A 20,984-nucleotide genomic window follows, 5' to 3' on the forward strand; every position below is an offset into this window, starting at 1 on the left:
TATCGAGTAAATTATTGCTGCGTTATCCTGTTGTAAATGAGACAACAGGATCATAAACTTTTGTTAGTTTTGGCTGCTCTCTGGTTTGGCAGCCCGTTAAACCAATTCATTATTAGTGCGAGTGCAGAGGTGCAGCCCCTTTTTTTGGGGGGGGGGAGAGGCTGCGTGAGCTAATGCGGAAGCTTTTGTCGGTCTGCCAAGTGAGGTGGCTATAATCTTAATGGCTTTTTGTGCATGTGTCTTTGACAGTGTGGGCCACAAACAAAGCTTGGATATGGATTTCAGATGCCTAGGTGCATGTGTCCTCTCTGGCTGTTGAGCAGGTGGAGCATGTTGTAGAGTGATCAAGACTGTACCATTTGAAGCTGCCCGTGAAGGGGCTGTAGGGGAAAGGGATCATATAGCTCAGTGGCAGAGCATCTGATTTGCAGCCAGAAGGTCCCAAGTTCAATCCCTGACATATCCAGGTAGGGCTGCATGGTGGTCCCTTGTCTGAAACCTTGGAAAGATGCTCCCAGACAGTGTAATGAGCTTGGGGGGTGGGAGGAGGAGGAGGAGGAGGAGAGGAGAGAGAAACCAGTGGTCTGACTCTATAAGCCAGCTTCCTATATCCTTTGAATTTTGTTTATCACACCCAGAGTCCCCCTTCTTATACACTGTAACCTGGGGTACCACTGTAGAAGGCAAGCATGTAAAGGGCGAGCCTGGATAGCTCAGCTGGTTAGTAGAGCATGGTGCTAGTAACACCTAGGTTGCAGGTTCAATCCCTGTATGGGACAATTGCATATCCCTGCATTGCAGGGGGTCAGACTAGATGATCTTCAGGGTCCCTTCCAACTCTACAATTCTGTATCAGTGGGATAGCTCAATTGGGTGGTGCTAACACACGTGTTGCAGGTTTGATCTCCATAAGGGACAGCTGCAAATTCTTACATTGCAGGGGGTTGGGCTAGAGGATTCTCAGGGTCACTTCCAACACCTATTCTGTTCTAATCTAATCTAATCTAATCTATTCTAATCTAATATCGTAGTTCTGGGATTCTTGGGGATTATTTTTCACATTACCCTTCTACTTTGAACCACTACATTCATCTACATGTGGAACTCAGTTAGGGTTGCCGTATTTCAAAAAGTGAAAATGAAAATCAGGACACAAAAGAAGTTGTTGAGCTCTCTCTCTCCCCCCCCCCCCGACATTTCAGCATTTTTGGTCCCAGACACCATTTCTGATGGCCTAATCCTGGCTATGTCTGGGCCATTCCAGATGTATGGCAACCTTACGATTAGTACCCCACAGTTCCCCTGCCTTGAGGCTCCCCTGTGGGGTTGGGCTGGTGGTAGTAGGAGGCAGCTTGTTTCATCGTCCCCTCGCCACCGCCACCGCCGCCTAGGTGCCATGCAAATCTCCCTCCTCCTGTTGTAAAACACAGTCTGGCACGCGGGAGATCTAGTTAGCATGTGCCTGTAGTAAAATGTGCCTGACTGAAATGAAATGTGAAGTGTAACTGCCTACCCCAAAGCATGCACTGCTCCATCATGTCCCCCCGTCCTGCCCTCCCTGAATAAAATGCACACTGTGGTGTGTGTGTGTGTGTATGTATGTGTATGTATATATATATATATATATATATATATATATATATATATAGGCTGTTGTCTCCTATGACTGCTCCTTGTCTTCCCTTGGGAGGAGATATATTATGTGTGTGTGTGTGTGTGTGTGTGTGTGTGTGTGTAGCCAGGGTGTTGACAGCTGGGCATCGGGATTTCTCCAGGAGCTGCTGCTCCAGCTGCTTCTTGTTCAAGGAGTAATCCTTGTGTCACTTGTCAGGATGTCGGCTGCTCGCCACCACAGTAATAGAGCTCCTGGGCGCAGCTGGTGAAAAGCCAACCTTTCCCTGTCGTCTCCTGCAAAGTGCTCCGAAGGATCAAATGTTTCAGCCAGCAACGCGAGAACAACAGAAAAAACTGAAAGGGACCACGTGGGCCTTCTGCAGGAAAGGATGGCACTCACATCCCACTGGGTGACAGCGTTCCATTACCCAGGAAAAGGGGCCAGCCACTGCTTCCACCTTTTTGCTGGAAAATGGTCATTCGCAGACCCTGCTAGGAACTCTGATTTAGCAGCAAGTTTTCCAGCAGGCAACAGGGTCTGGGGTGGGGCAGCTCCATCACCACAGAGTTGGTTATCTGTTTGGTAGAGGAAGGAGTACTTGGAGGTGCCTTTGTGGCAAAGAGATCTGCGCTGCCTGAGCACAAGCAAACAGGCTGACTCAGCTAATTGGCTTTGGCAGGTGGATCCAGTAGCTAACCCAGGCGAATGGAAAAGCCAGGCAGGGCAATCTGTGCCCAGCCAGTTGGCAACCTCACTGCTAACAGAGACGAACTGATAAATAATTAGCAAGGTGGCATTCGTGTCCTATTTCACAAGTTCTTCCAGTGCTCATTACTCTGGGGCTGGCTCCGGTCAGGGGCTGTTTGGTGAGAGTTTTGCCACAGCTCTTGAAAGTCAAAATGGCCCTCGCGGAAGTGCCAGTAAATGAACACAAAATGAAAACAAGATTTCACCCAGATACATAAACAAACTGTCTACCAGTGGGCCTCAAATTGCATGTATCTTGAATCCCGTGATACATGTTTTAGTTAAAGTACAGCAAAGGAGGGGATAACTGTGTAAGCCCGAGGGAGGAGAGACTCTTGTAAGGTGACCTCACTTGCAAGCTTTGCCAGCACATGTTAAAGGATCAGTCTGCACAGATTACTTTTAAGTGCTCTTTCAACAGCAGGTGCCAGAAGTAACAGAAGGTAACTCCTTTTCTTAAGCTTGCATGTGGCTTTGATGGTTTATTTTTTTACAGGGATGTTTGCCCCTCTCTCTTTCTCTCACTTCTGCCCCCCCCCCTTGCATCAGTTAAGGCCTCAAACCACAGTTTGGATTTTCCATTATGTTCTGAAATGGTAGTCTGTAATTTCACCTTGTCATTTCCACACAGACACACGCAGCCCCTCTCTTCCTTGTAACACAGTGTGTTGCTAGAAAACGGCGTATTGCTGATAAAATATTGATCGTGGCAGCTTTACGGGGTTGTGAACTCAGCAGGGGCAATGTCCTTTGAAGTTTCTCTGATTTCCTTCAGGATTTTCTTGGGCAAAAAAACTAAGCGGATTCCAGATGCAGAATTGCTCAGCCTGCAAAAAAACAAAACCCTACCCCACCCCTTTAAAAAACCGCCACCCTCTTTTTGTGAGAACCCTGCACTGTGAATTCACATCTGTCTCTCTTTGCAGAGGGTAATAATAATGCAAACACAGAGCAAATGCCTATGATAAGAACTGTAGAAAAGGTGGCTGGACATGGTGTATATTATAGTTCACCGCTGTTAATGTCTGTCTCTTGCCACACCACCTCCCATTTTTATCTACTTCACAAATTAGACCAAATGGAATTGTTGGACAAGTTAACTCTCACCCCACACTCCAATCTGAATACAACTGCATAACAAGTGAGGCTACTCTTAGATGTCCTTTAGGAGGGGGTCAGCAGCTGGAAGTCCATACAGTCTGGTTGTGTCTAATTTTGGGGTGGGGGTGGGACTTAAGATTAATTGCCCCCTCCCCCCCAAAAACTAGCTGTTCATTGGAAACTTGTGTTTAGGTGAACGGGGACGGATACATGGTTTTTGTGCCTCCCCACCCGTTCAGTTTGTGTGTCGCGTGGTACATCATGTAGCACATCAAACTCAGCCAAGATTCCACGACTCTCCCATATGCAACATGGGCCATGAGCATCTTTGAACCAGGGAGACTGCAAGCGAAGAACCAGCAGATGCTCAGCTGAGCCACGTGACTCTTTAACGGTCCAAATTCGCCAAAGGTTTAGTGGCGTTAATAGGCTGAGCACGTTCATCAATAAACCATTTACTCTCTCTTTCCCTCCCGGCAGTCGCTCTGACTAGATCTGACACACAAACACTTAACTACCTTTTTCATCCAAAATCAATGTTGTATTTATCTTCAATGATCTACAAAGAAACCAAATGTTTAAAATTACAAGGCAGGGAAAAGGATATTTGCCGGGGGGGGGGCAGGGAGGAAGGAAAGGAGAGGAAAGGAGTCAAGAGAAGAAAACATCAGCAGATGTTTGAATTAACTAGAAAGCAGAAACCCAGAATATAAAATGTGAATACTGGATATATATATATATATTTGGAAGGAAGGAAGGGGCACAATGCCCATATATATCCTTAGCAGGATGAGGGGTCTGGTCTGGTGTAAATACAACTAGGGGCTGCATATGTACTTTCCTTCTCTGATCCAAATCTGTGCAGAGCCCTTCTAAGCAAAGTCTAAAGTTCTCCACTTGGGGGTTCTATCTCCCTGCTCTGCCTTTCCTGCAAATGAAAAATTTGAGGGACTGCAGCTTTTTTTAAAAAAGGGACTCTATATATGCCTCGCTGAACTGAGCCATAGCAAAATTCACATACGAAAAGTAATATTATAAATCAAATGGTGGCGAAATAAAGCAGCAGCAACACAACTCCAAACATCCAAGGCCAAACTCACATGGAAACAAGCATTTGACTATGGTCACTGCAAACTACAGGTGAACGTGTCAAGTATCTTAAATTAACCCTTTGGACTTCTTTCCCCCAATGCCTCATATTTTTATAAACCCATAGGGATCCACAGGAGAGAGTGCTTCCTTGCTCACGTGCCTGACATTGACAAAGGAAGGCAGCCCACTTCCCCCACTTTCCGGCGGGGAGGGAAGTGGGGTCAAGAGAAAGGGATTTGTCGCATATTGCTGTATCAGTTGTGTCTGTGTAGCAGAAACTTCAGTAATAAGATAACCTGGATCTTTTCCTTACGTTTATTGAACATCCGTGTGTTATGCACACAAAACAAAAATTGAAATTATGATTTAGATAAACACTGTAGGGTTTGTTTTGCGGTAGAACAAGTTTCCTCTTCCCGGTAACGATCGCCCTTTTCCTACGAAGCTGCATGCTTACATTGAACGCGTTTGGGGCGGTTTTTCTGGGTATATGTGTGTATTTTTGTAAATGCTTTTTTGCCTACCCTCACATCAACCAGGACCTGCCTCCAAGTTATTTTGCATAGTTGAAGGTTTTGTGCCATAGTTGGGGTTCTTTGTTTGTTTTTAAAGACAGTGACAATGATGCGTTGGAATAATGTTAACAAATAACCAGAGAGTGGTTCTAAAAACCATTTTTTATAAAGTCTACCTATGTTAAGAATTCAATATTGGTGTACATTTATATTAACAGAATATTTACATATTGTTTTCTTTTTTGTTGTTTAAAACAAGAAGTCAAAAAAAAATTCATTTCTCCATAATATAAGGCAAAACCAAACAATTTTGTACATTATTATTATTATTATTATTTTAATATATATCTGTAACTTCAGTTCCAAAGTACCAAGAGAAAGTGAGTGGCCTCAATTCGGGAACCTCACAGTGGACTGTACAAAACTACAGTATTTCCATAAATAATACTTTCAGAAACCCTGGGTGTGTATTTTGTATTTACTTAAGGATCTGAGGCCATTAAAATTTAAACTAAAAAAAAAAAAAAGCTCTTTATGTAAATAAAGAGCACACAAAATTTAACAAAAAATACAAATTCATTAAAAATGCTTCTCACATTTGGGAAAAAATGTACAAACCTGGTAATATTTTAACTCAGCACAGAAGCAAAAACAAAACGAAGAAATAAAGACCTATATATTAAATTTCAATTTTCAGCAACCATTTGCTTGGAAGGTTCGTAACCTATAACCCTCCCGCTCCCCAATTATTTATGGAACTGTGCTTAATTTCTACAAATTTTACAGTTAAAAAAAAGTTTACAGCAGTGCATTTTTAAAAGGTCTCTTCCCCCCTCCCTCTTTTATATTTACAGGTGAGTTTTAAAATTCATCCTGTTTGTTTGTTTGTTAGGGACTATCGTGCCTCTACTTCTTTGGGGTTCCTAGAAGGAGAATAGTCTCTCGATTCAGAGTTTGTGAGTGGCGTAGTCCGGCGGGGGGAGGATGGTCTTGTACTACTAGCTGGTACCAAAGGGGGCGGGGCACTCAAAGCGGCTGTTGGTGGGTTCCTATTCAAGATTCCATTGTGCATGGCAGCCGAGGGGCTGAGTCTGGGATAATGCATCCCACTGAGATGAGGCATGAAAGATGGCACATGGGCCAGGTGGCTTTCAATAGGGGACGAGTGCAAGTGATGCATCCTGGCACGCTCAAGTTCCTCCCGTAAGTGCAACCTCTCTCTCTCCTCCGCTTGCCTGAGTCGCTCCTGCTCACGCCGTGCTTCAAGAAGATTCTCGTGGTTGTAGTCGTGGGGTTCTCTGTCTCGGTAAGAGCGCTCATGGTCATAGAACCCAGCGGCAGTGGGGAACCTATGGATGGGATCAGCGCGGAGCTGGAAGTCCATCCGACGGTGCAGGTCCAAGCTCCGGTAGGCATCTCGCAACGGGTCCCTCACGGGGTCCCAGGAGAACCCAGGATGGGGCAGTCGCTCCCTTCCCGGCAACGGATTCATGCCCATTAGAGGGGTCATCATTCTGCTACGATCCAGGACATTCATATTGCTCATCTGATGGACAGCGCCCATGGAGATGGGCATGGTGGCTGCCATTGTATGGGGCAATGGTAACCCATGCAAAGAAGGTGGTGGTGGGTGCTCCACAGTTCTGGAATGCTGTGACGGTTCTGAGCTCACAACCAACACGTCACTGTCCTCCTTGCGCTCCTCTTTGACCTTGATATCGTTCTTGATCTTCTGAAGGTCTGCTGGAAGCTCTGGCTTTCTTTCAATATCCTTGTTCATTAGATTGCTGAGTTTTAAACTCTCGCTCAGTGCAGGTTTGCTATAGGGAGATACGGACTGGATTACTGGCTTTGTGTTGTCCTCTGAGGATCTTTTTTCATGGCTTGGTGGTTCTTTCACTGGGGAGCGGCTCTCTTTGATCTTGTGCTCCACAATTGGAGGAGGTTCCCTCAGCCGGTCAGAAATATCTCTCTCCGGTTCTTTAGGCCTTTCTCTTTCACTGAGGCCAACTTGCCTGGTGAGATCACTGGAGGTCTGACTGTTGCTGCGAATGAGGTTGCTAATCTGGTGAGTCACTGGGGCTGAAGCTGGCGAGGATCTATTTGAATGCCTATTTTTATCCAAAAGGTCCCTGCAGGAAAATATATCATATTGTGAATATGTTGCTGTCTTCTAACAATTTTGTGTTGTTTTTATGCATCTTTGGTAATACCGTCATTATTTAACAAAAGTATCAGTCATTTCATCATTAGTCCGTGGTTCAAATTTCCACTCAGCCGTGAAACTCACTAAGTAACCTCGGACCAGTCACAACCTCTCAACTGAACCTAGTTCACAGGGTTGTTGTGATGATAAAAGGGGGGGGAGAGAACCGCTGATGCCACCTGGAGCACCTTGGAGGACAGGTGGGATATAAATGTAATAATAAATATGTCACGTTGTCTGGAAATGCTGAATGCCAGATGCTTTCAGAAAGATTAACATGGAAAAAATGTCCTCTATGCAACTCTGGATAGATTTAATAGTTATTTGTTTGTCTATTTGGGCCTGGAAGTTTTTCCAATCACCCTTAGGCTACTACTTCTATCCAATTCTTACAGACCCTTGAGCTTTTTAAAGCCTTCTAACTAATCAAGTGATGCCAGCAATCCATGAACATCCTGTATCGAACAAGCAGATGGTGAACCACAGAAACTTTACCTACGTATCCTCAAATACCCTTTCTTCCTTGGCATTTAACTTTCATCATTCACTCTGATCACAGCAGTTGAATTTCCTTAGGAAACTCAACTGCTGTGATCAGAGTGAATGATGAAAACTATATGCCAGGTGAGTTATTATGAAATCTGTTTAACTTTACTCTGCCAGTAATATTTTGGTGTTTTGCTGGGTTCCTTTTGAGAAGGATCAAGGCAACATCACTGACACTCATGCTTTTAAGATGATATTAAAAGCATGGGTTGCGGGTTCAAGCCCCACATTAGACAAAGAGATTCTTACATTGTAGTGGGTTAGACTGCACGACCCTTGGGGTCCCTTCCATCTCTTAACAATTCTATGAAATCAGAGAAGTTCCCAACATTTTGCAGGAAAAAAGAGAAACCCACAAAATTTACATTAAAAACACATACTGGGTAGCTATACAAATTATGTGATGCTGTGAATCAGGGCCAAGTGGGTTCCAGCACCAGGGTTTTGCAACAGGTTGACTCAAAGGGCAGTGCCTAATTAAGTCCTCAGAAGCCATATAGGAAGTCTGGGCTCTGCTGACCATACGCTTCCTAATGGATCTCATGGGACGAATGTTGGCTATAGTATCAGCAATGCCAAATCATTATGCAAGGTGGCACCAGTTGCTGAAGCAACCAGATGTTGATGAAGGCAAGAACAGTGGGGAGGCTGAGCCCGGGCACCACAAGCATGGGGATCCCAGCTCCACAGGGATCAGATGACTTTCAGGAGGGGACCTGATCAGAAGGATGAAAAGCAAGTTGGCTGGCATATAAACCTTGGGCCAATTTGGGCCAATGGTGCTCCCTTCATAGGTGGAGCATAAAAGGATATCCTAGCTCTCTCTCTCCTTAGTTCCTGGAGGGCCTGGCAGGAGAACATTGCAGCAGCACCCAGGAGACTGCCACCTTCACTCTCCTCACCAGAAACCTTTCAGGAGGAGCTGAGTTGTGTTCACCTGTCTCTTCTTCCACCAGTTCCTATCCTCATGCCTTCCCCTGTCCCTTTACACCCCCTTTACGGCATATGGCGGTGAAACTATTGTAATAACTCGCCATGTGACTGATTTTTACCTGCAGCAGCTCACTGTGTAGATCGGGCAAATTTTCATTATGTTCTCCAAACGCTTCCTTTTCGATTGATATGATAGCAAGGGGAACTGGCCAGTCGGAAAGGTTGCTGCATATCACTGACAGGGAACCTGCCATCCTCCAGTTGTTACTGGACTCTCAGCTCCCATGCCCATGGGACATGCTGCCTGGGGACTGATGGGAGTTGAAGTCCAGCAGCAACTGGAATATTCACAGGCCTCGCACCCCTGGCAAATGCGAACTATACACCCCATGATGCTTCCACACCACTTTAAAGGTTGGATTCAGGCTCCTGACTATTAATTACACCATATGAGATTTCTGACGTGGTTCTGCTTAATAACACTCCTAGTGGAACATATCCGTTTGCAGAGGTCTGTTTCACTCTGTCCAATCTGTAGTAGGTGGCCTCCCCTCCTCACCTGTCCTTATCTCTGTCTTCTTTACTTGAAGATATCTCTCTCTTCTCTGACTCCCGGTCTCTGTCGTGATTTGTCACAGAGGAGCTTCGCTCGGAGTCGCCGGGCTTTGGCCACTGCGGAGGTGTTGGGAAGGATGGTGGCGTCCGGTGGAGCCTGTTCCATGGCTCATGGGGGTTGTTGAAGCTCTGAACGTTGGGTCCTTCTTTGTGAGCAAAAATGCTATTGTGACCTAGAATCGGGAGGAAAGGGGAAAAGACTAGGTTAGTTCTCTTTGTGTGCCCCTCTTCGAACAAAAGACTTTTTGTCCCAAATAAGTTCTGCACAAGTGCCAATTATGAGCTCAGTTATCCTTTCAAGGCTGGATAATATAAAAAGAGGGAGAGAGAGAGACACTGAAAAAACAGTAATTAACTGTGGAATGAAATAGTAGCCGTTTAAAGTCTCTGCAGAAAAAAGGCTAACTGCAGATCTGAGTAACTTTGTGGAAGTAATGAGGCCGTTTGCTTTGAAGATAAGAGGTGACTCCCAAATCACCCTGTTTCCCCTGCTGTGATATCCATGACTCAACTGGCACTGTTTCCCCAGCCACTGAGATTAACTAAGAGGACGCAGCTAGTTAAAAACGATCAGCCACCTGCAGTGGGAAGCAGTGAGTTGAGATCTTTGATTAGGGAATGAACAGGATGAGCTTCAATGTAGCAAATCTCCTTGGGCATAAATCAGTCAATCTGATTAGTTCACCAACAATGCTCCTCTACAAAAACTCCCATCAGCAGCTGTGTTCTGCGTGCAGCTAACTTTTTTTAAAAAAAAGAAAGAAAATGGGGGTACTCTTTTTAATTCTGAAACCAACCTCCAGAATGCACTGAGTTCTGTGGTGTGTAAAAATAATGGAGCGCCACTTTCAAGGCGTACAAGATAATGCAACATTGTTTAAAATTCACATTTTTTTCATTGTGAATCTTTGACTAAATACAAAGCAACAATTTCTAGCAATTTTATACATTATGCAAGAGACAATGCATGTTACAATACTCTTCCCACCTCCACCAACTTCCCTTCTTCCAGTGTAATGCATACCAATCCAGCAGGCTCTCTGTCCAGAAAGGTTGGTTCAGCTTAGTGAATCATCTTGTATCACCTTTGTATCTCAAGGTGCTACTACAATCTAAATTTGGAATATGCAGATTTGTTCTTTGGAGCACAGATACAGTTTGAAGGCCATAAGTACGTAAGACTGAAATTAAAATATCCTTGCCCATCTTTGTATGGTGCTCTCAATGCAATTAGCAGTTGTAGTTTCCATCTCCCAAGGAACATAAAAGTGTTGCCTAAGGATGGAGATGAATCTGCGTAGCACTAGGTTTTAGTGTGTGAAAAAATGGGGGACTCAACCATTGCTTGTTTCCTTGTCTCAGCAGTCCTAAGTACACCTTGAAACCAGCACAGTGCCTAATAGCGTGTAAACAAGTCATTTCCCACAATCCATTTTAAGACTGTGACTAAATGCAGACCCCATAGTGCCAACAAGAAGGCAGATTTCACTTTCTCCCTGCTGCTTTGCTAAACATCCACCTGAAGGGTTGGTGGAGGACTCAAATTGTTGGTGCAGGACATAATTGCATCAAGCAGTAAATTGCACTGGATTAGCCAATGGAAATGCCCTAAGCTCAGTTGCAGGACACATGCTTCCCATACGAAAAGTCCCAGGTTAAATCTTTGGCATCTTTGTGTCAGGCTGGAAAAACAATCCTGTCTTGAGATCCTGAAGAGCTGCTGTCAGTCAGTGTAGACAATACTAAGATAGATGGACTTCAATAAGCGGATTCCCATGTTCCTGTGATTGCTTCCCATAGAAGTATCTTGAAAAGGCTACATAAATAGCCCATCTTGATGTACTTGCCCCCTGTGCTTTCATTCATGTGAATAAAACCACTTTGAGGTTTTATTACAATCAAATGGTATATGAATGTTGTGAAATAAATAAATAGTACAAAAAGTCACTGCATGAGCACCAATCATTAGCTGTGATCTGAAACAGGGAAACAGATGCAAAATCAGTGCTTCACATGGGTGTTTCAAAGAACTGAAAAGTCCAGTGCAGAAGCCATCTGGCTACCTTGATTACTGGGAGGAGGAGGAGAATTTAGCAGTCTATAATCTTTCCTGCCTCCAAATAAAATGACTAGTGTTATTCAAGGTGCTCCTGGATCGTAGGTGTTCAGCTCCGAGAAATGCGTCACAGCACCCATTTTGTGCTCTTTTTCCCTGTTGGATCTGAGCTTGATGTGTTTGAATAAACCCTTAAAAAAAGAGAAGATGGCGCATGTATGGTAAGAGTTAGCATGTCCTCTCTCCAAAATGGCATTTTCAGGGCTCTTTGTGGCGACTCCATGCCTTTCACAAACAGTGAGAGAAGTGGCTCTGAGACACGCGAAGAAGATTAAGGGGATTAAGGTTTTACTGGCCCCTGTTTTCTCTGGAAATAGAGTGCAAGCAACCAAGTATGGTTGCCACTGGGTGGGGGAACAAATTATGGGAAAGCTCCTGCCACAGAGACCTGGAACACTTAGGTGCAGTGTTTTGTTTTGTTCTCAAAAGGAGAATGGAGGTTAGGAAATGAAGGTTTTGCTCTATTTTAAACAAACTACCACCAGCTGCTTTCAATGTGAGCATGTGGTTTCTCTGGAGAGGAGGTTTGTCTACAGAACCCAGCCAGTACTTACTCAGAGTATGACTGCCTAATCCTCCAAAGGCATTGCTGCCTAAGTTCCCAAGGCCGCTGAAGGTGCTTGACCTGCTAAATGGATCTGGAAAGGCAAACAGGGTTTTAGCCGGCATTTAGCCAAGAATGTTGGAGAATGAAATGCACCCCTTTCTCCCCTCCCCCTCTTTATATATATATATATTTTAATGGTCTGAATCCAAGTAGGATTAGGCCAGACTTTAAGCTGATCCTTCTCACTGCAAGGTTCTTTGCACAGAAAATTCCCAGCGTGTTAAAAATGGAGAAGGGATTTGAGAACTTGCTCTGCAAAACAGGTGCTGGAGTTCAGCTCTGTGCGTGCCAAGCGAGAGGGAAGCTGAAAGTTAACAGCCCAGGAGCCAAAATTGATGGGCGCAGCTACCAAGCTGATACCCGATCCACCTGGAATAGCAACAACAAAATGAAAAGCTGAAAGCTGATTTCTGACGTGGCTGTGATTATTTTTTTAGCGGGGAGATGGCAAACAGGTAGGAGGAGATGCCAATGCAGGAAACTCAGGCACGCATAAAGTGGCTTTGTGATACATATACTGATCCTCTCTCTTTACCCCTCTGCTTTGGATTATGTAGGCTATACATATCTACTCAAAAGCAAGCCCCAGGGACTTGCTCCCAGGTGAGCATGTCTAGGAGTACAGCCTTCATTACACTATATAGGCCCAACTACAAAGCTAAAATTTGACATAACCTAGGAACTCCCACATAAAAGCGTTACTGCATTAATTTGACACCTCATTCCCTGGAAATATGTGTTAGCTATTTTCATCTAACAGTATATTTTATTTGCTTTCCTTGTCATTTGCCTATGGAACCCACATGTTCTGAGAGCTGCTAAAACTCTGCAAAGGGCTGCTTGACCTCAGAGGAAACCATGGGCAAAAACATACTATTTGCCCTAGCAGAACAAATAGGCAGAATGTGAGTTGTATACTCTTCTTTTAATGAGTTACTAGCGAAAATGGCACCATGACCTGGACTCCTGATTAAATACTCTTTTAAGTTATAAAACACTACTCATGGACAAGAGTGAGAGTCACAGACACCCAATACCACCCCCACTCCCCACAACAGCGTACTATGGACATGAATATAGTAGCACCTCTTGGTCAACCCTAGAACCCTAAATGGATAGCTCTAATAATATGTAAATATCCTATTATGGAATTATGTAAACACTATCCTTAATTTAAGGATTATCTAGGAGTTGAGTTCACACCATCTCAGCAAACTCCATGAGAGACTGCAACCGACTGACTGGTCACTGACTGACTGACTGACGGGGAAGATTTTTGGATGACTCAGATTAGTTTAATTGGTCTAGCAGTGTGGGTTAATTACTGTACTCCATTGCCTGCCCCATACTGGTAACAACTGGAAAAGGCTCATGTGTTGGCTAGCAGTTTTTACCAATGTGGTCACTAGCTCAAATCAGAATGAGTCAACACCGCTACAAGTGTGAGTTTCTATCTATAACAGAGATGGGTGACCTGCTCAGCACTGAAAACGTTATTGCAAACTTCAAATCACTTGCTCAGATCTGCTTCTTCCAGTATGAAAGAAATCAAGATGAAGATTATCAGAATTCTAACTTGGCAAATTAATACAAGGATGGGTGCAGCCATGGCTTTTTTTCAGTGGCACCTCTCAGGTGGGCACCACTGCCATTATAAGAGAACAAGGGAGGTGTTCAGGGTGAGTTCCGGCACCTCTTTTTCTAGAAAAATAGCACTGGGTGCAGCAATGGCTACTGCCCAGGAGAGTTAAAAACAGGGAGCTCCAAACTGAGAGGCAATATATCTCTGATAACCTGATGCTGGAGACAAAGCAATAAGATATGGCTATCCCTGTCATGTCCTGCTTGTGAGCTTCTCAGAGATACTTAAGTGGCCAGAGGCTAAAAGGACCTTTTGGTCAAATCCGACAAGGCAATTCTTTGGTTTTTAGTTCATGGTGTGTAGTGAAGAACACGCTCTGGGAGCTTGTGTACAGTCCACAGCCCCTGCATTGCCCACCCTGATCTTCAGCAAACCTCCAGGGGACAATCTAGGGAGCACAAAAAAAGCCATTTGTGCACCAGCTAATATTTGTCTTTGGTGATTTCAAATGTTTTCGTTTTTTTCCTGGCCAGCCCTGTAAAAACTGGAAGATGGCACAATTGAGCTGATTCATCCCTGTTATCAGTCCTGCATGTCCTGTTGGGAGATACAATGCCCGTCTTGTTCTCTCTCCTGTCCTTTAAACCTTCGAGTTTTTCCAAGAAAAAAACTCATGGCTCTCTTGTACTGCCTGGCAAATAATAACTGGTAACACTATTATGGAGGATTCTGCAGTTGAAAAGGACACACAACCCAAGTATTTCGGCTTTGGAAGGACAGAAATTGCCACTCTGGGTTTCTTGGAAACACTGGTGGATCTTCCAGTGGTAAATAAATCTGATTTGACATAAAACTGCTATCTCTGAAACTTTTCTCAGATGTATATTGAAGGCAGCCTGAAAATCATTGCAGCTTAAGAGGATACTTCTGTCTCTTCTGATTCTCTTATATAAACAGCACCCCCTCCCATCCGATTTCTTGTGGGGAATGTTGCTTAGGCATTGCCCTTATTGTAGAGGCTAAACCTCCTGCTCTGCTTCTGTTTTTTTATAAAACATTGCTAATGGACAGGAAGCCAAGACACACATAAAGCATTATTGATAAAAGGTGAAAGAGTTTACTTACACCTACCTGCCAAGTGGTTAGTAGGCAGGAAGCTGCTGTGATGAGGCGAAGGGCCGAAAGGAGTGGCGGTTGGGTGGGCAGAACCTGTGGATGCAAGAAAGAAGAGACCTTTGTATTTTAAAAATGTCAGCAGAATACTCACAGGAAGAAAAAAGTACCTAATGGGTCAACTCTTGAGTGTTACTAACGTGGGATACCACCCCAAGCCAGCTGTTGCCATGCGTCTGTCTTGAGAGACAATGGAGTGTGACTTGGGGACTGAAGTTGGCACCAAAGTGACCTCCTCAGGGCACAAGCCTGGGCAGTAGGTATGGAGGTCTTGTGCTGCCCAGACAAGAAGACCACCTCCTTGGCCTCGCTGATGTGGTCCAAAGGAAAGCAGAATGGCACCAATGTGGCTGCAGCAAGTAAATAACTGGCATATTAGCTGGGTAGGCTGGATCACTTTCTGTGTCTGTATGTGTGCGTGCGCAAGACCCATTGCAACATACACAGACAAACACGGGGCCAGGCCAATGTCATGAAGTGAAGCTTTCATGACAACACCACATTTATGTCATGATTTCGTGTGTTCAAAGTGCTTTCACAGCAACCATTGCGGTAGCATTCAATGGTAGACCAGTATCCGCATGTGACAAATTGGGGTAAGGTGATTTGGGGCCATGTTGAACTAACCCATTGTGTGAGTGGAAGCCAGTGCAGCTCCCCAAATCTGTTCCAGTGCATCAGGAGAACCTCCAAAACAGTGTGCTGAGAGGAGAAGGGAGATCATTCCAGCAGGCAAGCAGAAATGCAATCTCCTTAATGCTATGTTGAATACAACCCCAGGGCTTGCCTATGGCCACTTTGAATTTGTAGCTGATGTGTGATTTGAAGCAGAAACTCCTTCCCTGCCAGCACCTTTTTAAAGCCACTCTACTAGTATCATCAGCTCCAGTTGCTGGCTGGCGTAGGGTTCCAGGTTTCGTTTTTGGTATTTTGGTTGCAGAGAAATAGTTGGGAGAAATGATATTTCTGGTAATGCTTCATGTAGTATGGGGCAGGGAAGAAGCATTTTGTGAAAGTTACAAAAATCATGAGAGTTAGGCATTTCTGAGCACAGGTTCTGTTGGTGTGGGATGGGTAAATATGGACTTGGAGGGCCCAGAAACTAAGCATCCCTCAGTTGAGTGATATTTCCTCCTCCTGCTCAACCAGCTGAGAATTCCTGTTTGCCAGGCAGAATTTTACTGGGCTTGAAAAATCCCACGACACCTAACATCCAACAAATCTGAAAAAACTTTGGGTTCTCTCCAATCTATCCCCATCAAGGAGATGGGGTGTGTGGTACACCCACCCACACCCCATGGATATGAATGTATATTTATATTTAGCCTTATCATTTACTCATTAATCTGCTTTCCGACACGCAGTGTGTTGTCTCCATTCACAGTCAGCTGCGTGCTGGAGCTCTTTCCACACCCCTCCTGGCTGCCAGAAGAGCATCGTGTAAATCTAGCAGATGTGGGGAAATGCCTTCCAAGATCAAACACAATATTCCTACAGTACATACTGTGAAGTCATGCAAAATGCAGTTTACAGAGAAGTTGGGCAGCTCTCACACTGGGAATGGTCATATGTGGGTTTTGTTTTATTATTCTTAATTTATCATATGGTGAGACTTCAAATGAACAGGATCATGGCACAGGCATTAGTGGAAAAGGGAAGGCTGTTCAAAATGGGGGAGCACTTTTCTCTTATTCCTGTTGGGAAATGGAGGTGGAATATATATATATATATATATATATATATATATATATATATATATATATATATATATATATATATATATATGGCATGCCTTTCTGCGGCTCCTCTAACACTGCGCTTTGCTATGTGAGGTGAAGCAGGATTTCAACTCAGCAGGAGGAGTGTCAAACCACCACCCTTTTATCAGCATTAGGCAGAATCTGATATGCAAGTTAAAAAGCATGGATGCATAGATGATAAATGGTACATCATGCTCAGTAATCTTTTGGCTCTCTCTCTCTCTCCCTCCCTCCCTCCTTGCAACTTTTTTAAGATTATCTACCATCTTGTACTTTGCATTTCTTCTGGTCATTTCCATTTCTGTTTCTCTTCATGGAGATTCCTAAAACAATGTCGGCAGCAGTTCAGGTGAGTGTGAACAAGTAGCAAGAATTGGAGTAGCATCCGACAAAGTTGTCTCTTTGCACAGACACTTCATCTTCTGCAGCGGACCCCTCCCCCCCAAAAAAAATCCCCATCTCAGGAGGGTCAGAACAGAATTGAAGGGGAGGCAGGAGAAGGAGGGGAAACTCCACTGTGCAAAGCATAAGTTGTTGTGTGAATGGGACAACTTTGTTGGATGAAACCCTTTTCATCCAAACCCTTACAAACAATGGTGACGTGCAGACCTAGTTATAAGCATGTATCTAGCCATTTCAGTAAGCTGGAAGTGGTGTAGTCTTGGGCAATTCAAATTTGTAGGCGTGAGATTACAGTGAACTACTCTGAAACTTGTCATTCTAAATTTTGGAGTGGGAAAGGGAAGGAAGGTCAGGTGAATATTTCAGTTTCGTTTGTTTCTTTTAATTACAATAGGCCTAGAACATAAGAAAAGCCAGCTGGATTGGGCCACTTGCAAATGTACTCCAAGCATCCTATTCTCGGAGTGGCCAACCATATGCCCATGGAAAGTCCGAAAGCAGGATCTGAGTGCAACAGCACTCTTCCCCTCTTGTGATTCTCCACCAAGTGATTACATGTATGTGTGAAAGCTGTAGTTCAGCAGTACTGCACTTGCTTTGCATGCAGAATGCCAGAGATTCAATCCCTGACATCTCCAGGTATGGCTGGGAAACCCAGCCTGAAATCCTGGAGAACTAGACAGTCTAACTTGGTATAGGGTTATTTCCTATGACCACATTTTTAATTTAGGGTAATCCACTACTGAATGGTCAAGTGATGTATATGCATCTGTAAATCAGCCCCCATGTTCTGTTCTATCTGTCTCTGTCTCAAGGAAGTCTCCAGACTTGATAACTTGCATTTTTGTTATTCTACAGGAGATTCTGCACAGCTGTATCTGCACACCAGAGGTGTGAATATCATTTTTTGTGCATTCAGTACAATGCCTGAAATGGATGCACACCAAGGTTGGTGTCCGTTATTGGCCAAGCATCCAAGCTCATATTCTAGAGAGGCAGTCTCTAGCGGCGTGAGACATTCTGGGATATCTAGACTCTACTGTCTGCTCAGGAGCAAGTGGGTTTCATTAGTGAAAAGGAGAAGGTTGGTCTAGGTTTGGACAAAGGAGAAGGCATGTTGCCAAGAGTTCCCTCAAATTGGAGCCAGTTTTGGGTACAAACAGATTTAAGCTGCCTGCCCTAGAATATACCCAAGCTTTTCCAGTGGCTGTGTGTTGCAGGGGAGGATAGTTAGGAATGTGCCCTTGAAAAGCATTCTGATGAACCTCTGGGTTCCTAGGAACATGATGTGGAAACCACTGGCTCACCATGAAATGACTGAAAAGTGATCGAGTGAATTGGCTCTAAGCAACCAGAAAACGAGTTAAGGAAACTCCAGAGAGAAAAGCTGCCATGGCTAGCGGGACGCGGTGTTATCTATAAACATAGCAACTTGCTCGACTGCTTTGAGACGGATGGAGGCTGTCATCTCTCTAATCCTGTAGGATTTCAGAAGGTGTATAACGGATGGGAGATTTCTTCAAAGGAGACAGCTTACAAACTTGACTACATGGGGCTGATAATAATAAGAATTTAAAAAAAAAGAAAAAGAAAGAAATCCTTTGGAGAAAGCCAGGGACAATATTGTGGGCTGTCGGGGAGTTATTAAATATAATGTCTGCCAGGCAGCTGAACATTCATCCCAAAGCCAGGTGGGCCTAAGATAACTTAAGTCTTTTTGCAATAACAAGGCAATACGGCAGAAACCATGATTCACCCCAACTATACTCTTGTTCCATAAAGTGACTAGAAAGCCTTAGATACTGTAAAGTAAAAGATTTATTCATCTTTCTATAAGAGTCACAATGTTTGTTCATCCTGCTCTCCTCCGATAACCAACTTTATTGAGATTTACAGTCCAATCCCTCTTGTGATTAATATACTCACAGGTGGGTTGGGTCATTTATCTGGGACTGAAATAAAGGCTTCCTTTAATCTGTTGCCTATGCTCTGCAACCCTATACATGTTTACTCAAATGTAAGCCCCACTGTATTCTGTGGAGCTTATTTCCTAAGAAGTGTGCTTAGAGCTGAAGCCTTAATAGATCTATTTCTCTGTCAAAGTACCCCACTTGTGGAACTCCCTTCTCACTGGAGATACGAATGGGCATCCTCCATATTGTCTTCTCATAGCCATTTGAAAATATGTTTACTAATTTAGGCTTCTGGAAAAAATTAACAATCTATGCCATACGATATTCAGAATTCATTGAGACAGTGTCTGTATGTATGCCATTTATTCTTATTTTAGGTACAACTTATTCTTATTTTAGGTACAATGTGTGTGAGAGAACTGCTTTGATTTGTGAAGTAGGAAAGGATCCAGCCAAACCTGAGTCTGCACAGGCCATTTGGGTGATTGGGCATTTCAGCCCCAAGGCTTCAATGTTTATAAAACTAGTGGTTTTAAGAGGACGAAAGCTTTCTGACCATGTCTGCACACGTATTAATGATTACTAAATTTTGCACAGAATAAAAGGAAGGGGAAGAGAACAATTAAACGCATGTGTCCATACTTATTCAACACTCATTCCTTCTCACCTGTGGTGGAAAAGAGTGGCCGGGCGAGATCTTGAGGATAATGGAACCCTGGGAACACACCAGGGGCAGGAGGTCTGCTGAACAGGTCAAGTTTCCCACCTATCTCTAGCTTGTGGGGATCCAGTTGCATTTGCTGTCAAAGGATACAAAAAAACATCTCATTATACATTTTTCTTTCCTTTACTACAGAGAAAAGGGGAGGGGGGAGGAAAGCAGTAAAAGGGCTCATACTTCACGCCTGCGTTAGCACCGCCAGGGAGAGTTAGCCGGAGTGATGGCAGCATCTGTGGTCTCATACTGAGAGTCATGCTCTGACAGTAGCCTCTATGAGGCCATTTCACTCCACAGCTTCTCAGCTGCCTGCCTGCCTCCTCCTCCTCCATGAATAAGTTCTGAAATGAGCTCTTAGCCCCATGGCATTAACTCAGCAGGAGAATGCAATGTGATATGCTGAGTGAGTCGTGCGCCCCTCGGATCAGTCTGCAGCCTCAGCCCAGCACAAACATATTCCACAGGCTGAAAGCTGCAGACAGAACTAACCCTCAAAGAGTTGGATGACAAGAGTCGCATGCTTGGTTGCTTCACTTCAGTTCACAGAGAGAGACGGAAAAAGACAGAGGCTTGTGGAGGCTATCCTTTTCCTGGGGCAAAGAAAGCGCAGCATGAAAGACTCATGGAAAAGGAAGAGGATGAAGAAAGAATCTGCTCCCTGAATTCAGAGTGCTACACAGCCCCGTTTATTTCAATATGCTTTGAGGACGGAGCTTTCTTTCACATGCTGATAAAAACTAGCCTAGGACAAAGTGTGCGAAAACAGTGCCCATTTGTTAGGAGGACACTCAGGTGTATCCTTGGAGGTTAAGCAGAAGCTTCATACTTTCCTCATAAGAGATAACAGCTATAAATGACCTATGAAAGGATGGCATATATTCCAAGACCGCAGAGAGCATAAGTAATGGAATAATAAACAAAACTTTGTGGGAGCTGAAAGGCTGCTACAAAAAGGAGCAGTCCAACCGCTCTTTTCCCTCTCCTGGTAATGTGAAAGGCAGGGGTAATCAATATGGTTCCCTCCTGATGTTGCTGTTCTCCAACTCCCATCGGCCTCAGACAGCAAAGCCAATGGAAAGAGACAATGGGAGCTCCAGTTCACAGCTTCTGGAGGGCACCACACTGGCTACTCCTGGGGTAGGAAAACGAAAAACATGAACTGATGACATTTCACTTCGATTCCCCCTCGCTCCACTGACTGTTCTTTACAAGGGTGGGGAAACTCCCAGCACAATGATTATCCTGTCATACAATTTTTATTATACGTTAATTGGGGAGGCGGCAGGGAGAAGGAGCCACAGGGCCACTGTTTTTGACATCTGCTGCACATTGCCTGTAACGTC

At 44.2% G+C, this 20,984-nt stretch overlaps 1 protein-coding gene across 10 annotated transcripts in view; it reads right to left on the reverse strand.

Moving 5' to 3' along the window:
* Window positions 1-4,856: 4,856 nt before the first annotated feature.
* Window positions 4,857-20,984, reverse strand: part of FBRSL1 (fibrosin like 1) — a 791,959-nt gene continuing 775,831 nt past the window's right edge. For all 10 annotated transcript variants that reach the window (XM_083476390.1, XM_083476383.1, XM_083476387.1 and 7 more), the window contains 5 exons: window positions 19,591-19,723; window positions 14,801-14,884; window positions 12,041-12,124; window positions 9,315-9,543; window positions 4,857-7,202 (listed from right to left, as the gene is read on the reverse strand). In XM_083476390.1, the coding sequence (XP_083332516.1) occupies window positions 5,966-7,202; window positions 9,315-9,543; window positions 12,041-12,124; window positions 14,801-14,884; window positions 19,591-19,723 (1,767 nt within the window). In that variant the 3' untranslated portion in view covers window positions 4,857-5,965. The remainder of the gene's footprint in view (window positions 7,203-9,314; window positions 9,544-12,040; window positions 12,125-14,800; window positions 14,885-19,590; window positions 19,724-20,984) is intronic.

The sequence above is a fragment of the Podarcis liolepis genome (assembly GCF_965112155.1).
Source record: "Podarcis liolepis genome assembly, chromosome: 15".
NCBI classification, from domain to species: Eukaryota; Metazoa; Chordata; class Lepidosauria; order Squamata; family Lacertidae; genus Podarcis; species Podarcis liolepis.